This window comes from Rhinopithecus roxellana, chromosome 18, assembly GCF_007565055.1.
Source record: "Rhinopithecus roxellana isolate Shanxi Qingling chromosome 18, ASM756505v1, whole genome shotgun sequence".
Lineage (NCBI taxonomy): Eukaryota > Metazoa > Chordata > Mammalia > Primates > Cercopithecidae > Rhinopithecus > Rhinopithecus roxellana.
The window spans coordinates 83,777,163-83,795,932 of record NC_044566.1 but is presented as its reverse complement, the minus strand read 5'-3'; the positions used below and the strand labels follow the sequence as shown (position 1 = coordinate 83,795,932).

Genomic DNA, 18,770 nt, shown 5'->3' with positions numbered 1-18,770 from the left:
GGATCCCCAACCCCATTATAAACTGGGCCACACAGCAGGAGGTGAGCGGCAGGCCAGCCAGCATTACTGGCTGAGCTCCGCCTCCTATCAAATCAGCAGTGGCATTAGATTCTCATAGGAACACAAACCCATGGTGAATTGTGCATGCTCCTTATGAGAATCTAACTAATGCCTGATGATGTGAGGTGGAACAGTTTCATCCCAAAATCATCTCCACCACCCCCGAAACGCTCATGGAAAAATTGTCTTCCATAAAATCAGTCCCTGGTGCCAAAAAGGATGGGGACCGCTGACTTAGATAGTCTACTCAAGACAAAAATATACCATTCGATACTTTGGAGTATTTGTTTTTACATACTCTCTACGAAACCAAAACCTGGTAGGTTGTTTTTCTTCAGATTTCATATTTTTGTAATCCAAAAACTCTTTGTGGCCAAAGTGCTATCTTAAGTGACATCAGAAATTAGCCCATGGAATATGACTACCAAAAATGCTTAGAGTTCCATTAACATGAGCAAAAGCTAAGGCTTTTTCCTCAAACATTTCCTAAAGAATCAAATTCTTACCATCATTTTTTCAAAAAGTTCTAAGAGTTCACTGTCTGACAATGGCTTTGGAAAGTTCTCCATCATCTCTAAAGGTGCCGCTGCACAATCACTGCTTGCAAATGTCGTCTTCAGGTTGGGAAGTGGAGGTCTCTCTTTCTTGCTCCCTGGAATTCTTATGCTGGCAAATTTGTCCAGCTACAAAGAAAGACAGAATGACACACGTTAAGTATTTCCTTTCCCAACATTTATCTCATCTCAAAAATGAGAAAAACAAAGAGGGCCAATCGCGTTATCATTGTGATTTCATCAGGAGGCATTTAGCATTGGAATATTTAAAATTAAAAATAATAATAAAGAGTGGTGAAAATTTTTCAGTAACCATTCTATCTAAAGATTGAAGAGAGCTCAGACAACATTGAAAGAGTCCTTCTAATCTTAAAACCTCACATAGATTTGAGATTCTAATGACAGGTGACCTTTGCTTTATATATTAGTAAATTAAGCAGTTTAGAAAGATTACTTAATTTAGGGTTGGTCCCAAACTAGTACTCAGTGTCCCATCCCCCACCCCTTCCTGGCCCCTTTGCCTATTGCCCTTTCCATAATGCATACTGTCTCTTGGAGTGGGGGTGGGAGGGGAACATGATTTAGGAATTTTTAGGAATTGAATTATCTTCATAGTTTATTGGCCTGATAAACTATTTATCTTTGTTCAGGCTGGTCAGTATGTAAACTTCTTGAATATCTACACGGCAGAATGGTTAAGGCTTTAAGAATTAAGCTAGATTTTTGTTGCAATTAGATTTCTTCTATAACTAGATAATCAAATAGCTTGCTGACATTTCAAAAAAGCATAGATATTCATTTACAAAGCTAATAATTCATTTATTCAAAATTGTTTGAATTTCACAAGTTCACTTGCTCACAAAGAACCCAGACTCATACATTTCATGAGTCATACAATGTTTCAACAATCAAAAATGCAAAAAGTCTTAAGCTGAACCAGGCATCAAGAATAGAAGTATACTCAAACAGCACAGTGATTCCATGAGTTTTTCATCATTGCTGTATACATTTTAAGCTACTGTTCTCACCACATATACTGTATATAAACCTGTACTATTCATTATGGTAGCCACTAGCTATGTATGATTATTAAATTAAATTGAATGATATTAAAAATTCAGTTCCTTCATTGAACTAGCCTACATCTCAAGTGCTCAAGAGCCACATGTGGCTTGTGGCCAGCAAACTAATGCATATAGAACATTTCCATCATTGCAAAAAGTTTTAATGGACAGAGCTAGTATAGCCATTAAAAACACCTGATACCTCAAAGTCTCAATTTAAAAGGACAATTAAGTCACAGTATTGTTTACTCAATTCACTAAAGAAATAGGATTTCTTCAAATAATGAGATGTAAAGGTAAGTATTATCTTTCAAAATAGGTTTCTAAATTTACTGTGAAGATAATGTCTACGAAAAATACTATGTACTGCACTCACCCATGGTCCACCTAGTATCACTTAAACATTAAAGTACTAAGAACACGACAGCTTCCTGTAGGATTTAGAAAGTTGTCAAAAAACACCACTGCTCTCATTCTAACGACCAAAACAAACCAGAAAACGTATAAAGTTATACTTGCTGCTGTTGTCAACCCAACAGAAAATTGAGGACCCAAAGAAACCTACAAGGATCAAATACCAGAAAACGACAAGATGCTCTTATCCCTGACAAACAGTTGAGGAAGAAGAATAAGTTAAACAAGGGTGAAGAAAAGTCAGCCAAATTTTTAAGGAAATATTGATAGCTGCATGGGTGCTGGCATTAGAATTTCAAGGAGCCCCACATGAAGCCCAAGCCATTTGGTAAGTCTATACCCACCTACCAATTCTTTCCCCTAGTCTTCACCAACTGAATGGGGTAGTAAGCCAATGCTTCGGAGCAGAACAGGAAAGCTGTATGAATACTCCATAAGGCAGATGCAAACAGGTGCCCTCCAAAGGCCATAGACTAGGCAAAAGAATGGAGAGAAATCCCCATGACACATTCTGGACTTTCAAAGAGCATGTCATAATGCCATCTAAAGGCTGGGGCAAAGCCTGGGTAAAGAGATTTCCTGAAGAAATAGCCAGAAGTAGAACTGAAAACAAAAAGAGAACTCTACATTAACCCTAAAATTGGCATTTTTTTTCCTGAAAGGATATAATGAAGAGTAGGCATTACACATGAGATAATTTCAGCAGCAAAGTCACAGAAACTATTTTTTTTTTAAAAGGATGAATTAGAAATAAAAAATAGATCAGAAATGAAGATTTTCTTAGATGAGCTTAACAGTAACCTGGAAAGCTGAGGAAGAATCAGTGAACCTAAACCCAGATTGATAGAAAGTTCCAAATTCAAACACAAACAAAATAATGAGATAGAAAAAAAAATGAGTATGATCTGTGATACAACATCAGATGTTGTAACACAAGTGTAACAGGGGTCCAGAAGCAGAAGACAGAGTGGAAATGATACAGAAGAAATATTTCAGAAGATATGACTAAGAATTTTCCAAAATTGATTAAATATATATATATGTATAATTCAATTCACAGATCCAAGAAGCTCAGCAAAACCCAAAAAGAATACAAAAGACACACACACAGACACACACACACACACACACACACACCCCTACGTACCCCTAAGCACTTCATGGTCAAACTGCTGAAAGTTAAAAATAAACAGCAAACCATAAAAGTACAGCCAGAGAAATAAAAATACATTATATACACAAGAAAAAAATGATATGACAGCTAATTTCTCACCAGAAACAATGGTGGCAAAAGACAATGGAATGGCATCTTTAAAGTGCTGAAAGAAAGGTAGGGTTGGCCGGGCGCGGTGGCTCAAGCCTGTAATCCCAGCACTTTGGGAGGCCGAGGCGGGCAGATCACAAGGTCAGGAGATCGAGACCATCCTGGCTAACACGGTGAAACCCCGTCTCTACTAAAAAATACAAAAAACTAGCCGGGCAAGGTGGCGGGCACCTGTAGTCCCAGCTACTCGGGAGGCTGAGGCAGGAGAATGGCATGAACCCGGGAGGCAGAGCTTGCAGTGAGCTGAGATCTGGCCACTGCACTCCAGCTTGGGCGACAGAGTGAGACTCCGTCTCAAAAAAAAAAAAAAAAAAAGATAGAGTTGACTCTTGAACAACACAGGGATTAGGGCAGTCAAAGTCCACATATAACTTTTGACTCCCCAGAAACTTAACTGCTTATAGCCTCCTGTTAACTGGAAACCTTGCTAATAACATAAACAGTCAATTAATACACTGTTGTATGTTACATGTATTTACTGTATTCTTATAAGTTAGAGAAAACAAAATTTTATTAAAAAGAAAGAAAATACATTCACAATACTGTACTATATTTATCAATACTGTAAGTTTACATCATATGTTTACAAGATGAATTGTCTCCTGAAATGGTGACCAACGCAGCTACAGACCTCAATCTATACAATTCACGTATCGAGCAATTCACCTTTCTCTTGTAATGTTATGAGTTTTCTCTGATTCTTGGGAGCACTTCAAGCATCACTAGTGGCACTTTGTATGGGTCCCATGGTGTTACTCAGGGTTTACGGTATTGCCCTAAACACGATGAAAAATACTCAAGAACTGCAAGAGATCAGTTTTTACTGAAATATGCAATTTACTGGAGAGATTAACTGCTCAAGTGGAGATGATTAGTGCCACATGACATTTTAAGTAGATACTCAACACACTTGAGCTCACCGTAATAGCAACCAGAGGTGACTACAACATTAACACAGTAATATAGTGTGCAGTACAGTTAATTTCATAAAGTTATAGTTTAATACTGCATCTTTACATTTGTTCACATTTCTCTTGACTGCAAATGGCACCATCTTTAGTTCATGTTTGTGCGTATAAGTTTTGATTAATTTTAACTTTTTTATGATAGATTTGTAAATGTTTTACGGTATTAAGTGAGAAAATAGACTACTATTTAAATATATTCAAGACATACAGAATTATTTCTTTTTTCTATATTTCTAATCAGTTTGTCTGCAAGTTTTTTCAAATTATTGAAAATCTCGAAATATCTCCAATGTATTTCTTTAAAAAAAACCTGTGTGTAAGGGGACCTGTGCAGTTCAAATCAATGCTGTTCCAGGATCAACTGTAGTGTTATCCTGGGATTCCATATACAGTGAAACTACTTTTCATAAGTAGAAGCAAAAGAAACACACTTTCAGACAAAAACGGAGATAATCTGTCTCCAGCAGACCTGTACTACAAAAAGTGTAAAAGAAGTTTTTCAGGCTGTAGGGAAGTGATACACATATAACTTTTTCTTAACTTGTTCTGGAATGAAATCCCAGATCTACAAAAAGAAATGAAGAGCAATCAACAGTTGTCTATTAGACGTTGGTGATACAAAGATAAATGAGCCTTTATAAGACTTACCTTAATAATTATCAAATGGAGGAGACACGCACATAAACAGGTAATTATATAGCTATACAGAAAATGTAGGAGGTATGTGAAATATATTATAATAGCAAAAAAGAGTGGCATCTAACTCACCACCATGAGCATTTCCTACTCTGGAATAACTCAGAAAAATAAAACTGTCTCCACATGAATATATGTCCAGAAGATACTATCCCTGTGTATATTTGTACCCTCATTATTGATGTTTTTTAAAAAACTGAGAGAAACCAAAAAAACTGTTTTAGGAAATGGGACTGGTTACTTATCTCCCAAGTCACTACTTCATTGCCATCATTTCTGTACAGATATTATCAATTCCTAAGCACAGAAACTATCCTGGCTCTTTACATACACACACCCCCCAAAAAAATCCAGTGTAGCTTAATTAATATGCCAAACTTATAATGAAGTGAAATTAAGCAAAACTTCATTAATGCAACATCAATATTATAAATGTAAACATGTCAATAAATGGGAATAATAAGCTTAAGCACTTCACAAGCTAATTGTAAATGCATAACTTAATGGTTCTAACAGTGATAGAAGACATAAAATCTTAATTTTCACCAAAAACCAAAACTTTTTTAAAAAGAATCCTTAAAAGTCATAAAAATTAACAAGAGTTTTACTAATATTTACTGAGCCTTTTCTATATGAAGAGCACCAGGCTAAGAGCTTGAAATGCAGCATTAGGTTGAATACATTTGTTTAATCCTTACAGTGAAGAAACTGCATCTCTAAAAAATAAAAGAACAAGCTCCAAAACACTTTTGTACCTAACAATTTCATAGTATTGAGCGCAAAAATAGGACAAAGGAAAAAATCAGCCCTTAAGGTTTTCAAGGGTAAAGCTAGTAAAACCATACTTGTACCAATAACATAATTTGTAAAGGTAATAATATTAATAATAAAATATAATTATCACACCTATCCCATAAGCTTAGCACCTAAGACTCTGGGGAAAAGATAAATTTTACCCAAATGGAAAAATAAATTTGTACACTACCACTAGTATAGACAGATGAAGGCAAGATAGGAAAAAAATAGCACTCCCTTCTTCTAGCTTCTAAATCCACAATGGGCAAAATAGTAATATGAGATACAAAAGGATCAATCAGTATTTCACATTTTCAATATAATGCTTTTATTCCTTTTCCCAGAAAAGAAGGGATAAAAGAAAAAATAAGGAAAGAAACATAAAAGAAAAGTAAGTACAATCCTTCTTCCTATACTGGAATAGCAACTTGAATAGCAACTTGAAACTTCCTCCTATACTGGAATAGCAACCAGTGAATACCTCAGGCTACAAGTAAAAGCATTCCATGCACTATTGAGCACTCCAGGCAGATTCTACAAAATCTGGGCACTATTATAAAGCTAGGTGCAAAGTGAGCTTTACTATCAAATCATTTTACATGTTTTAAAAGAAGTTTCATTTTTAAAAAGAGAGGTTACTATGACTCCATTCACACATGGAAAAATCACTCTTAATCTATCTTTGATTAAATTGCACACACAATTTGCTTAAACCAAGGCACAATAGAACACTTGAGCAAACTTTAAAAATACTTTTTACATAAAAATATGACAGGAATCCCCCTAATATTGACCGTAAGTTGGTCATCTTGTATTTGGCAATTTGGCTGAGGGTTGTGTATGTGTGTGTATTACAGTTTGTGCACTTCCTATTTCATGTAAAATTTTCATAATTTTATACGAAATTCTCTTAAAGTTGAGCAAGAAACACAAGCCAGAGAGGTGACGTATACAAACAATTTGCTGTTATTGAAGAATTAAACACATGCAAGACTGAGGAGATTCTGTTATAATGCCAATTTGGAGATGGTACACCACACTTAATTAATATGACTTTGACTGTGTCTGGGGTATACTAAGTTTTATAAATTAATATCACTTATCTTCAGGGGAAGCTAAATGAGCACCCTACTGAGTATTATCTCATACTGAGTAATCACACTGATAATCAGTAATGACAGTTTAGAAAAAATTGAACAAAAAAAAGTTTCAAAAACTCTATCTGAATTTTTAGCTATAGTATATCACTGTAAAAGTGAAAACTCGGTGTTTGAGGTTTTCAGTATTACAACACTTTAAACAACAAGGGCAGTGATTTTTTTATTTAAAATAAAAGGAAAATATTGTAATTAGTCATCTTACAATTTCACATGTATGAAAAAACTACATATGATCATAAACATACTTCATTAGAACCCAGAAGGGAGTAGAAATTTTCACGAAATCCAGGAGAATTATTAAGCAAACAAAAATTCCTTTTCATTATAGAATCAATTCTATACAAATACATACCTGAAATACAGAATAAAATATATTGCTTGAAATTCTCTATTTTCATGCAGTCTTACACTATGCTTAAAGAGGGGGCAAAAACCTAACAGCTAACACAGCTTGGCTCTTTAGTTAACTTTATTACTAATCTGGGAACTTGCTGATTAAAAACAAGCAAGGCTCTTGGAGTCTTACTTCAGAATCCTGCCCAGCCACTTGCTTACTGTGTTACCATAACCAAGCTACTGAAACCTCCCATGATAGTACCTGTCACAGAGAGGTGTTAACAAGAAATAAAAGTGCTATTGACTCTCATCTTCGGATTTAAAAGGCTGAAATGCCTTCCCTGACCACTTCACCTAAAGTAGCGCATGTACCCACCCCTTCTCCATCACAACACACAGTACATTCTCTTCCTATGTCCTTTCACGTGACTTACAAAAATCTATAATTATCTCATTTATTTTGTAATTTTAACTCTGTCTCTTTCCAACTAAAATGTAAGAGCCATGCTAGACAAACCATCAACTGTTTTAATCACTGTGGCAGCCCATCTCTAAGATGGTGCCAGTGATCCTGATTTATGTAACCAACAGATATTGTGGAAATTATGGAGTCCAATTTTCAAAACTAGATCATAAAAGACTTTACAGCTTTTGTTTTGCTCCTTCTTGGATCACTCACTCTGGAGTATGCCAGCTGCCAGATCATGAGAACACTCAAGAACTCCCGAAGGGGGGCAAAGAACGTGACAAAGAACTGAGGGCTTCTGCCAAAAGATAAACAGGTTTCTTGCTAACAGCCATGTGAGTGAGCCATCTTGAAAGTCCCAGTCAAGCCTTCACATGACCGTAGCTCCAGCCAACATTTTTACTGCAAACTCAAGGCAGACCCCAACCCAGAACCACCCAGCTAAGCAACTACCAAATTCCTGACACACAGAAGTGGTATGAAATGATAAATATTTGCTATTTTAATTCACTAAGTTTTGGGGCAACTTGTTACATACCAACAGATAACCATTACAGTGATGTTGTATATGCAGCCTATAGCACAGTGCCTGATAGTTAGCAGTCAGTCAATTAATACTTGCTGAAGGTATGAATGAATGAGCAATTACTAGATGATAAAATATATAAAACATAGTTACCATCCCTGTAGATGCTTACCATTTGAGAGAAAAATATACAATAAAGGATCATAATTTAAGGTACAATATTTTAAATGCCCCCAAGAAAATAAGCCAAGTGAACTAGCAACAGGAATGAATGATTAATTCTAGAGTGGGGAAAAGTACCTTAAGAGGGGCTTTGGAATGGGAGTACAACAGGGAACTTGTGATGCTGATATGAAAATTATAATACATGTTAACTGCTAAGCAGTATGTCTGCCTGTTCCATGGTCTTTACGTTTAAACACTAGTGACATCACTGGTACAAAGATGTATTATTGTGGAGAGAAAAAGCAACCATTCAATCTTTCAGGTATGATAAGCCGAGGCCAGTTTTAGGCCTTAGACTTATCATCCAGGAACAATTCCTACCATCCCATCAACTGCATTCTGACTTCAATATTCCTCAGTGTTACAAATGGGCTTTTTTTGGCTCTTAATTTGTATTTTGGTGAAATTTATAAGAAGTTCTTTAGCCAGAGGCTTCTTTGAAAAGACGAAAACTTACTGTTCCCTCCCTGCCAAAAAATACTTGATTATCTACCTATATTTAGTCCACATTTAGGTTTCACATAGTATTTTATATTATTAAATGAAAAACACATTTATGATCTTAAAATTTCTTTAATTGCTTGAAAATAAGTTACAACATGCAATATGTGTTCTAAGGCCAGCTGTCATGCCATTGAGCAGTGTTTGGAGATGCCCGCACAAGGAAGAACCGAGGCCTCCCCGCACCAATTAGCACCCACTTGCCAGTCACGAGTGAGCCACTTTGGAAATGGGTATTTCAGCCCCATCAAGGCTACAGATGATTATAATCTCACGAAAGACCTCAAAACAGAACCATCCAAGAACGGCTTGGAAACCAAGTGTTTATTATTGCTTGAAGCCACCAAGTTTTGAGAAATATTATATAGCAATAGATAATTACAGAGCTCCTCATAGAATACTTTTAAATGCCTAAAATATATACGAAGAACTAAAGTAAAACGAGGTTATCAAAATATTAATAAATTTTAATATATCAGTAAATGTTCTTCACTATTGCATTAAATAACAAAGGTAATGACAAGTCTAATTTCAACATAGTGTCAAATGTAAACCACATTTTGAAATATCTTCAGTAACTACTGTGCTTTGAAAATATCTGATTTCTGTTGGTGATAAAGTCACAGGCCAAATACTATTGTGGATTTTTCTGGTATGCTGATAGTTTTTTTTTCCTATATGCATAATTGAAAGAAATACTAAATTTCATTTACAGATTAAAGAAAATAAAGATTTAATTTTTTCTTCAAAGACACCACGAATTCCACCAAGACCCCTTGGTGGTCCATGGACCACAAACTAAGAACCTCTGGTAGGTGGACACGGAATGATAGCAGAAATTGTGGTGGAAAAGAAGAAAGTAACTCAAGTTCCAATGCCTTCAGTGAATCAGTGGGAGGGACTAAAAGACCTACAGTTGAGACCACCAACAAGGAGGAACCAACAGGTTGTATACTCTGATGGTTTATGCTTCAAAGAGAACTGGAAGCTTTTGAAGTAAGGAGCCACCAGGAAAATAAAGCCATCAAAGAACATGCAGGTTTCAACTACAGCAAGGAGGAAAGAGAACATTCAAAGAAGATGACAGACTTTGAGTTCCAAAGGGCAAAGTAGGAGGGTTTGGAAAGCCTGAAGGACTTGAGAGAGAATATCAGATTAGAAGAATGAATGGACCTCAATGGTGAGAGAAGCAAAGGGGTGCTTACTGATGATATGAATTGATTATGACTCAGCTCTGCTGAAAGGTGATTTGAATTGTGATAACTGTAATGAAAATTAATAAAGACATAAAGCATGTGGACTGCACCTCCTTAATTCATCTCTCTGTCCCTACTGTCGCTAACTCAGGCCACTTCTAACCTGCCTCCTAGCCTTCTAACCTGCCTCCATCTCTTCACTGCCCTCCCCACTACCATGCTATCGCAATTCTGTACCCCAACACTATTCAAACTCCTGAAAATGCAAATTCAATCATGCTCCTCACTTCTGTAATTAAACTCTTTCAATAGCCCCTCCTTACTCAAAGGATGACATTCTTGGCTCAAAGTTCCATCTTGATCTGAACCTATTTCCTCTCTAGACAAACTCTTCACCACTCCACCACCTTACACTGAATGATCTAGAGACAATGAACAACCTAGAGCCTCCTAAACATGCACAGGCTGTTCCTTGTGTCTAAAACCTACCCACACCTCATACCCAACCCCTTACCTGGCTAATTTCAACTCAATCTTCAGCTCCCAACTTAAACTACGGCTCATGTAAGAGCCTATTTTGATTCCTCAAGACTGAGTTAGATGCTCAAAGACTTAGTGCTTGCATCATATAATATGCATACAATTCTTTTTTTTTTTTTTTTTTTTTGAGATGGAGTCTCGCTCTGTCGCCCAGGCTGGGGTGCAGTGGCACGATCTCAGCTCACTGCAAGCTCTGCCTCCCAGGTTCACGCCATTCTCCTGCCTCAGCCTCCCGAGTAGCTGGGACTACAGGCGCCCACCACCACGCCCAGTTAATTTTTTTTTGTATTTTTAGTAGAGACGGGGTTTTGCCGTGTTAGCCAGGATGGTCTCCATCTCCTGACCTCGTGATCCGCCCGCCTTGACCTCCAAAAGTGCTGGGATTACAGGCATGAGCCACAGCATCCAGTCAATTTGTATACAATTCTTTAACTACCTGTGAACTAGGCTTTAAGTCCTTGAGAACAGATACTGTAATTTTATTCACTAAATCACCTCTGAACTTACCACAGTTCTAAACATGTAGTGGATGTTATATTAATATTGGTTAAGTGAATAAATTAATAATTTCTTCTAGGCCTGGAACACCCCAGCCATTGCTTCTTGCCTTGCTAAATTTTTCTCAACAATATTTTAAATAAAAAATAATTAACATAGCATATCAAGGGAGAATGTCAGGTGTTATGCTTTTTATATATTCAATAGGAAAACCCAGACTCTTCCTAACACTGATAATTTAGAGTAGTCCCCTACATTAAAAACAAGGATAAATTTATGTTACTTAATACCATGATAAAAGGTAATAAGAAAAACATCCATTCAAAAACGAGCAGAAACATCATTGAAAAAAATTTAACATTCAAGAAACCCCAAAGTTCTATCTACCCATCTACTCAAAGTACAATTCTTATTGCATATATTTAAATATTAATACTGTATACTTGAGAAGTAATGTAAATTAGCTCTGTATATATTACATTTTATTTTAAAAAGCATAGACCTATATTACTCATACACAAAAAGTCATCTGAAGACATCAGTAATCGCTTTCTACTTGCCAACCTGACATGCTTCCACTACGAATCCATTTCATTGGTATGCCAGAAGTAAAATTATTAAGAAGTAAAAATTACACCAACTCCTGCCAGCCCAGATTCCAACCTATCCTTCAAAACTCAGCTGAAAATTCACCATCACATGAAGTCTTCCAAGATCAAGTTGACCTTCCAGCTCCTATCATACCACACCAAAACTACTGATTGTCTATACATTCATTTCTCTACTGCACCCAGATGACAGAGACCTTCTTTCTCCATATTTGTATTTCTGAAATAGTACTAGGCACTCAACAAATTATTAATGAACGAGTGGACAAAAGAATGAATAAACAAGTCTGTACACCCTACTACATATTAGTATATTCAACTCTGAGAGCTCTTGATCTTATTCCCAAGTTTGTGCTGATTTGAGGAAGAGCTCTCTAAACCATCCTATAAATATTTAAAGATTCTAAGATAGTACTTAAGTATTACTGAAATTTTAAGTACAGGAAGTCCTAATTAATGCATTAATGGGCTAAGAAAGGCCCACCTGACTAAGTGAATAGTTTAAATTCTTTAAAACAGAACTTGTTTTGATGTATTTTACATTCAGTCACCCCAGTCCATGCTAGTATTTCTACTTTACACCGAAGAGTATAATATGCATATATAGTTTTACTGAAAAACTGTGGTGGGGCAGATGGGAGGTCACACTTCTAATCACTCATTGTTACTAACTTACCAAGGAAAATATAAAAAGCTAATGAAAATAGAAAGCAAATTATAGTACAGAAAGCCTTATATCCTACTAGAATAAGATAAAACTATTTTAATTCTAGGTTGAGCTTTTATTTTTAAAAGCTACTGACTTATGTTCTATTACCTGACTTTAAAGTTAGGCACGAATTCAGGTAATTAAAGTCATTTTCCTTTCTTTCATAAATATGATGTCTAATTTAGCATATATCTCACAAGACACATCACATCTAGGTAGGTACAGGTAAACAAAGCTCAGTCCTATTAGGCTGCATTCATCTTTGAGTGAAGTCTCACAGCAATCACACAGGAATGTACTAGAGTTGTCTGGTAACAGTTAGTTATACTGAGTAAGAAGGCCCAGAGAACAGTCAGGAGGTAAGTGAATAGTGAGGTGAAGGCTTCCACTCACTCACTAGAACCTACATCCACAGCAGGTGGGCTCTATGACCCCATTACCCCGGGAACTTTGAGGAGAACGAGGAAAGCCTGTATCTGTATCTGGGTGCAGGCTGCAGTTGTTCTGAGATATGTGAAGTGCTTTCTATACAGATAAGTTTTTCCATGTCTTTTACAATTAAAAGAATCTCATATCCTTTAACAGATGACCTCTCAGTCCAACACCTCGCTATTTCTTTGGGGTGGACTTTTTTCAGTTTTGTTTACTTGAGATATTCAAAACATTTCTCATCTTAGAAAACATCTAAGATATAGTATGTCTTTATAATTATAATGATTTTCTCAGGATTAAGGTCAAGGGCTATGATACAATTTCTCCTTTCCATTTAAAAGTCTCATATAGATAGTATCAAGGGAAAAGCAGAAAATACAGTCTTGGTAACATGGAAAAACCCCATCGCTACAAAAAAAATACAAAAATTGGCCAGTCAAGGTGTGTATGTCTGTATTCCCAGCTACTTGGGGGTCTGAGCTGGAGCCCAGGAGGTGGGGGCTACAGTGAGCTGTGTTCACACCACTGCCCTGGGTGACAAAGCGAGACCCTGTCTCAAAAAAAAAGGAAAGAATGAGATATACGTCTAGATTTTACACTTGGTGCTCTCAGTGGAGAAAAGGATAGTACTTAAATGGCATTGTAATGCTTTTGATAAAGATCATGTTATCTGGAGTCAATCTGCCAGAGTTTTCCTGGCTGCCCCCTATGACTCTGAACAAGATACCTAAGCTCTCTCTTCCCCATTGCCCCCCGTTTCCCCATCTTTAAAGATGGGAGCAATAACAGTGCTTACTCAGAGGCTTGGTGTTACAATTAAATGTGTTTATATAGTAAACATTTGGAACACTCTTTAGCACATAGCTAACAATTACATAGTCCTTACTGTAACTTAGCACACCATTCTTCTAATTAGCAAGAACAATTCCCCAGTTAAGTTGTTTTGTTTTATTTTTTTAAGACAGGGTTTCCCTCTGTCACCCAGACTGGAGTATAGTGGTGCAATCATGCTCACTGTAGCCTGAAACTCCTGGGTTCAAGTCGTTCTCCTGCGTCAGTCGCCCAAGTAGCTAGAACTAGGACTATAGGTTCACGTCTTCATACCATCACATCCAGCTATTTATTTTTTTATTTATTTATTTTTTTTTCTGTAGAGACGGGGTCTCCCTATCTTGCCCAGGCTAATCTCGAACTTCTGGGCTCACGCAATCCTCCCACTTCAGCCTCCCAAACAAAGTGCTATGATTACAGGCATGAGCCACTACACCTAGCCCCCAATTATGTTTTTATACTCCCTAAGTAAATTCTCCAGCAACTTATATCTTTCTATTCCCTAGAAGATTTCTGCATGCTAATGAGAGATACATCATCAAGTTAGAGAGGCAGGGTCCTGCCATGAAGACCTTATCTGCCATGTTAGACTTGACCTATATAAAACAGGTGCAATTAAGCAGTTTCAAACAGCATAAAACATGAACAGATAGGCAATGTAGACAGATCAGTCTGATAGCTGTGTGGGAAGGCAGCATTTTAGGTAGCAACAGCAAGCTGCCAGAGTCCAGTGAGGAAAAAATGAGAAGACTAGGACTCTGATAGAAGGAACTGAGAGAAGAAGAGATTCAAGAAATAATCAGAAAGAAACATTGGAAAGGTGAAGCTACTTTCTAAGAGACTATAAGGAATAAAACAAGTTTACGAGGAAAGTAAAGGGTTTAACTTAAAGCACACAGTGCTTCTAGAATAGATGAGACATCCATGGAGGTTATTCAGTAGGCCAATGAATTATTTCTCAACTGGAGGAAAAGGTCCTAAACAGAGATATACATGGTTAGTTGAAAACTTCAGTGGTGATTACCTGAGTAAAACACTACATACTGAGGAAAAGAACAGTAGAATCAGGAAAAATAACTGAGAAAAAAACAATAATTTAAGGCAAAAAGGAAAAAGTATGCTATCAGATAGATAATGAAAGGTCAAAGGGGTATGAAATTGAGAAAATTTGATGTCACAGAAGTCAAGAAATCTTTGTTCTCCAAAGAAGCAGCATACGATTATATCAAGTAGAGTAGGTAAATCCAATAAATTTCCAAGAACTAAAAACTAATGAAAATTACTTGTGATTTTAAAACGTCATTTATTAAAGATAAAGAAGCCCAACAATCTTAAATACATACGTGCTTCACTGCAAAGCTTCAAAATACATGAAGCAAAAACTGATCAAACGGGAAAAATAAAATCTAAAATCACAGTTGGCGACTTCAACAATTCTCTCAGTAACTGTTAAAACAGACAGAAAATTAACAAGAATACAGAAGATGTGAACAGCACTATCAACCATCCAGAATACACACAAACACTGACCAAGATAGACCACGTTGTGGGACATAAAGTAAGACTTAAAAAATCAGAAAGGACAGAATTCATGCAAAGTATAGGTCTCTGACCATGAGGGAATTAAATTACAAATCAGACACAGTCAGATATCAGTAAAACCCCTAAATATTTGGAAGTTAAATAACACATACCAAAATAACCCATGGGTCAAAGAAAATAAGAAGTTTAAAAATATTCAATTCAATGAAACTTTGTGGAATGCAGCTAAAGCAGCTGTCAGAGGAAAATTTATAGCATAAAAAATCTAATATGCTAGCAAACAAAGGTCTTAAATCAATGACTTAGAGTTCTACCTTAAGAAATCAGAGAAAAAAAAATAATACAAAAGAAAGTAAATAATAAAGGTAAAACAAACAAAAACAAAAGAACTATAAAGAAAATTCGTGCAAACAGAAGCTAGTTTTTCAAAAGATCAGTAAAACTGGCAAACCTCTAGTCAAACTAGTCACGGAGAAAAACACAGAAAACACATTGTCGATATGAGGCTTGCAAAGGGGTAATTAATACAGATCCCGCATTAAAGGGATAAGAAAATACCACAAACAACTTTACACCCATAAATTCAACAACATAGGTAAAATTTTAAATACAGGTAAAAATTTAAATTTAACAATATAGGTAAAATGTATGTCCTTGAAAGACATAAACTACCACGGCTCACTTAGGAAAAAATAGATTACTTGAATAGTCCTGTGTCTAGTAACAGACATTTAAACAAGAAAATAATGTCAAATAAGCACATAAAAAAATGTTCAACGTTAGTAATTGTGGGAAACAATTTGTCAGTTTCTTATCAAGTTAAACACACATTTACTATATGACTCCCACCAAAGATAAAAACATATACACACACACAAAAAAACACTGTACTCAAAAGCTCATAGCAACTTTACTAATAATAGCTGAAAACTGGAAACAACCCAAACTGTTGAATAGTTAAACCAATTGTAGTATTACCAAAGAGCCAGACACAAAGGCAACACACTTTATGACTCCATTTATATGAAATTCTAAAACCTGAACTATAGTTCAGAATGTTGATAATTGTTTGTCAAAAGTCAGGATGGGAGAAGAGAATTGACTGCAAGGGGGCACAGAGGGAACCTTTTGGGGTGATGGAAATATTTCATATCACAACTAGTGCACGCATTATTGTATACACTTCTCAAAATTCATCAGATTATACTCACTACTGGTGCATTATATTGTAAGTAAATCATACCTCAATTTTTTTTTTAACTTTTAGGTTCAGAGGTACATGTGCAGGTTTGTTATATAGATAAACTCAAGTCACATAGGTTTGTTGTACAGGGTATTTCAGCCAGGTACTGGTCCTAGTACTAGTACTTAATAGATATTTTTTCCACTATTCTCTCTCCTCCCACCCATCACCCTAAAGCATGCCCCAGTGTCTGTTTTTCCCCTCTTTGTGTCCATGTGTTCCCATCATTTAGCTTCCACTTTGCAAGTGAGAACATGTAGTATTTGGTTTTCTGTTCCTGTGTTACCTTGCTAAGGATAAAGGCCTCCAGCTCCACCCATGTTCCTGCAAAGGACATGATCTTGTTCTTTTTTATGGCTGCATAGTATTCCATGGTGTATTTGTACCACACTTTCTTTATCTAATCTGCCATTGATGGGCATTTAGATTGATTCCATGTCTTTGCTATTGTAACTGGTGCTGCAATGACCACATGTGTACATGTGTCTTTATGGTAGAAAAATTTATATTCCTTTGGGTATATACCCAGCAATGAGACTGCTGGATCATACCTCAGTTTTTAAAAGTGTATGTTACTAATCATAGAACTAAATTATAAATGCATGGTTTACCAAGCATCTTACTTAATTTGTCCCTTAAACTATCTCTATACCAAGGCTCAAAAGCTACATAACTTACACAGAGTCATACAGCTAGTAAATGGCAGAGGTGGCACTCTAACCTGGCTTTCCTACATGCAACTACATATAATAAACAATAGACACTAATGAAAAGACCTCATGACTTCCTCTAGTTTCTGTGCAGGCCAATGTTTGGTTTTCTAGCTATAGCTGTTAACCATTTGTGGGTCATGAAATCAATTTAGTAGATTCATCACCCTTTTTTTTGTTTTTTGGTTTTTTTTTAAGGAATGGAGAGGAGTTAAGAAAATGAGAAAGGAATGGAAATAAAAAGATGAGTTCATTTTGCTTAGAAATGTTAAATATTGGTTTTTAAACTTTTGTTTGAACTGAGAAGCAGAGTTTAGGAGTTTATGCATGCCAGCCTACAAAACAAAATGTATTTCTTACTGTAGTACCCAGTCAAAAAGATTTGAAAACCATTGCTGCAGGCCAAACAAGGGATTACAACAATAAAGCAGGCTGCAGTCAGAAGAACAAAGAGATGAGGATCATAGAAGTACTATACTGTAGACAAATGGCTGTGAAGGACAGGGGAGAAAAGAGCAAGTCAAAAACAACTCCTAGACTCCAAAAACACTCAGTGGACACAGTGATGGATAATTCAGCATTGTCACATCCACATTCAACGTGTCCCAATTTACCTTTTCAGACACGTCTCACCTCACTCTCCCTCCTCCCAACTTTTTTCCTCTATGAGGAAAACCTTCTTCAAAACCCAGGTATAAACAATGGAAGTTATAAGCTAAACAATTATTTATTCACCTTTATTTATTACCCTAGTACCTAAGCTGCACTTTATACAAAGAGAATGCTCATATTTATAGAACAAACACTGTTAATAGTCTATTTACTCTGCCTAGGGAACCCAACACTATAGTAATCCATTATTCCTCTAACAAGACAGTGCAATTCAATTCTGATAGTAACTCAAGAAATAATCTTATAACATGAAGTACTTTTGCAGACCCTTAACAAAACAACTAAATGCGTCCTGTGATGTTTCCATTTAATGTTTCTAAAATACTGTTATTCAAATGTATGACTATAGCACAATGCTATTTTTATATGCCTCTCTCAAATTCTGCCCAAAAAAAGGGTTATTCACATTAAGAATTTCTACGTTGAAAGCATACATGCAATGTATATGTTGTAAGGGGGCAAACTTCAATCAGAAAACATATTGCCAGCACATATCAAAGTATCATTGGCAAATGCTGCCCTGAGCTCTAACACACCAGAAATAGTTTAAAGAGCCCTCAAAATATCCATCTACCCTTTCCCTTCTCACAACTCTGCATTGATCTGTAACACATATATCCTGGAAGGCTCAGCTGCAAATGTATCACACCACTTCTCCGTCCATATGTCAGGAAATATTTTTTAAAGGAGTAAAAAGGGA

At 36.2% G+C, this 18,770-nt stretch overlaps 1 protein-coding gene across 2 annotated transcripts in view; it reads right to left on the bottom strand.

Annotated features, from left to right (window-relative positions):
* Window positions 1-18,770, bottom strand: part of DIAPH3 (diaphanous related formin 3) — a 517,788-nt gene that overhangs the window by 465,609 nt on the left and 33,409 nt on the right. For both annotated transcript variants that reach the window (XM_030922410.1, XM_030922411.1), the window contains one exon: window positions 567-743. In XM_030922410.1, the coding sequence (XP_030778270.1) occupies window positions 567-743 (177 nt within the window). The remainder of the gene's footprint in view (window positions 1-566; window positions 744-18,770) is intronic.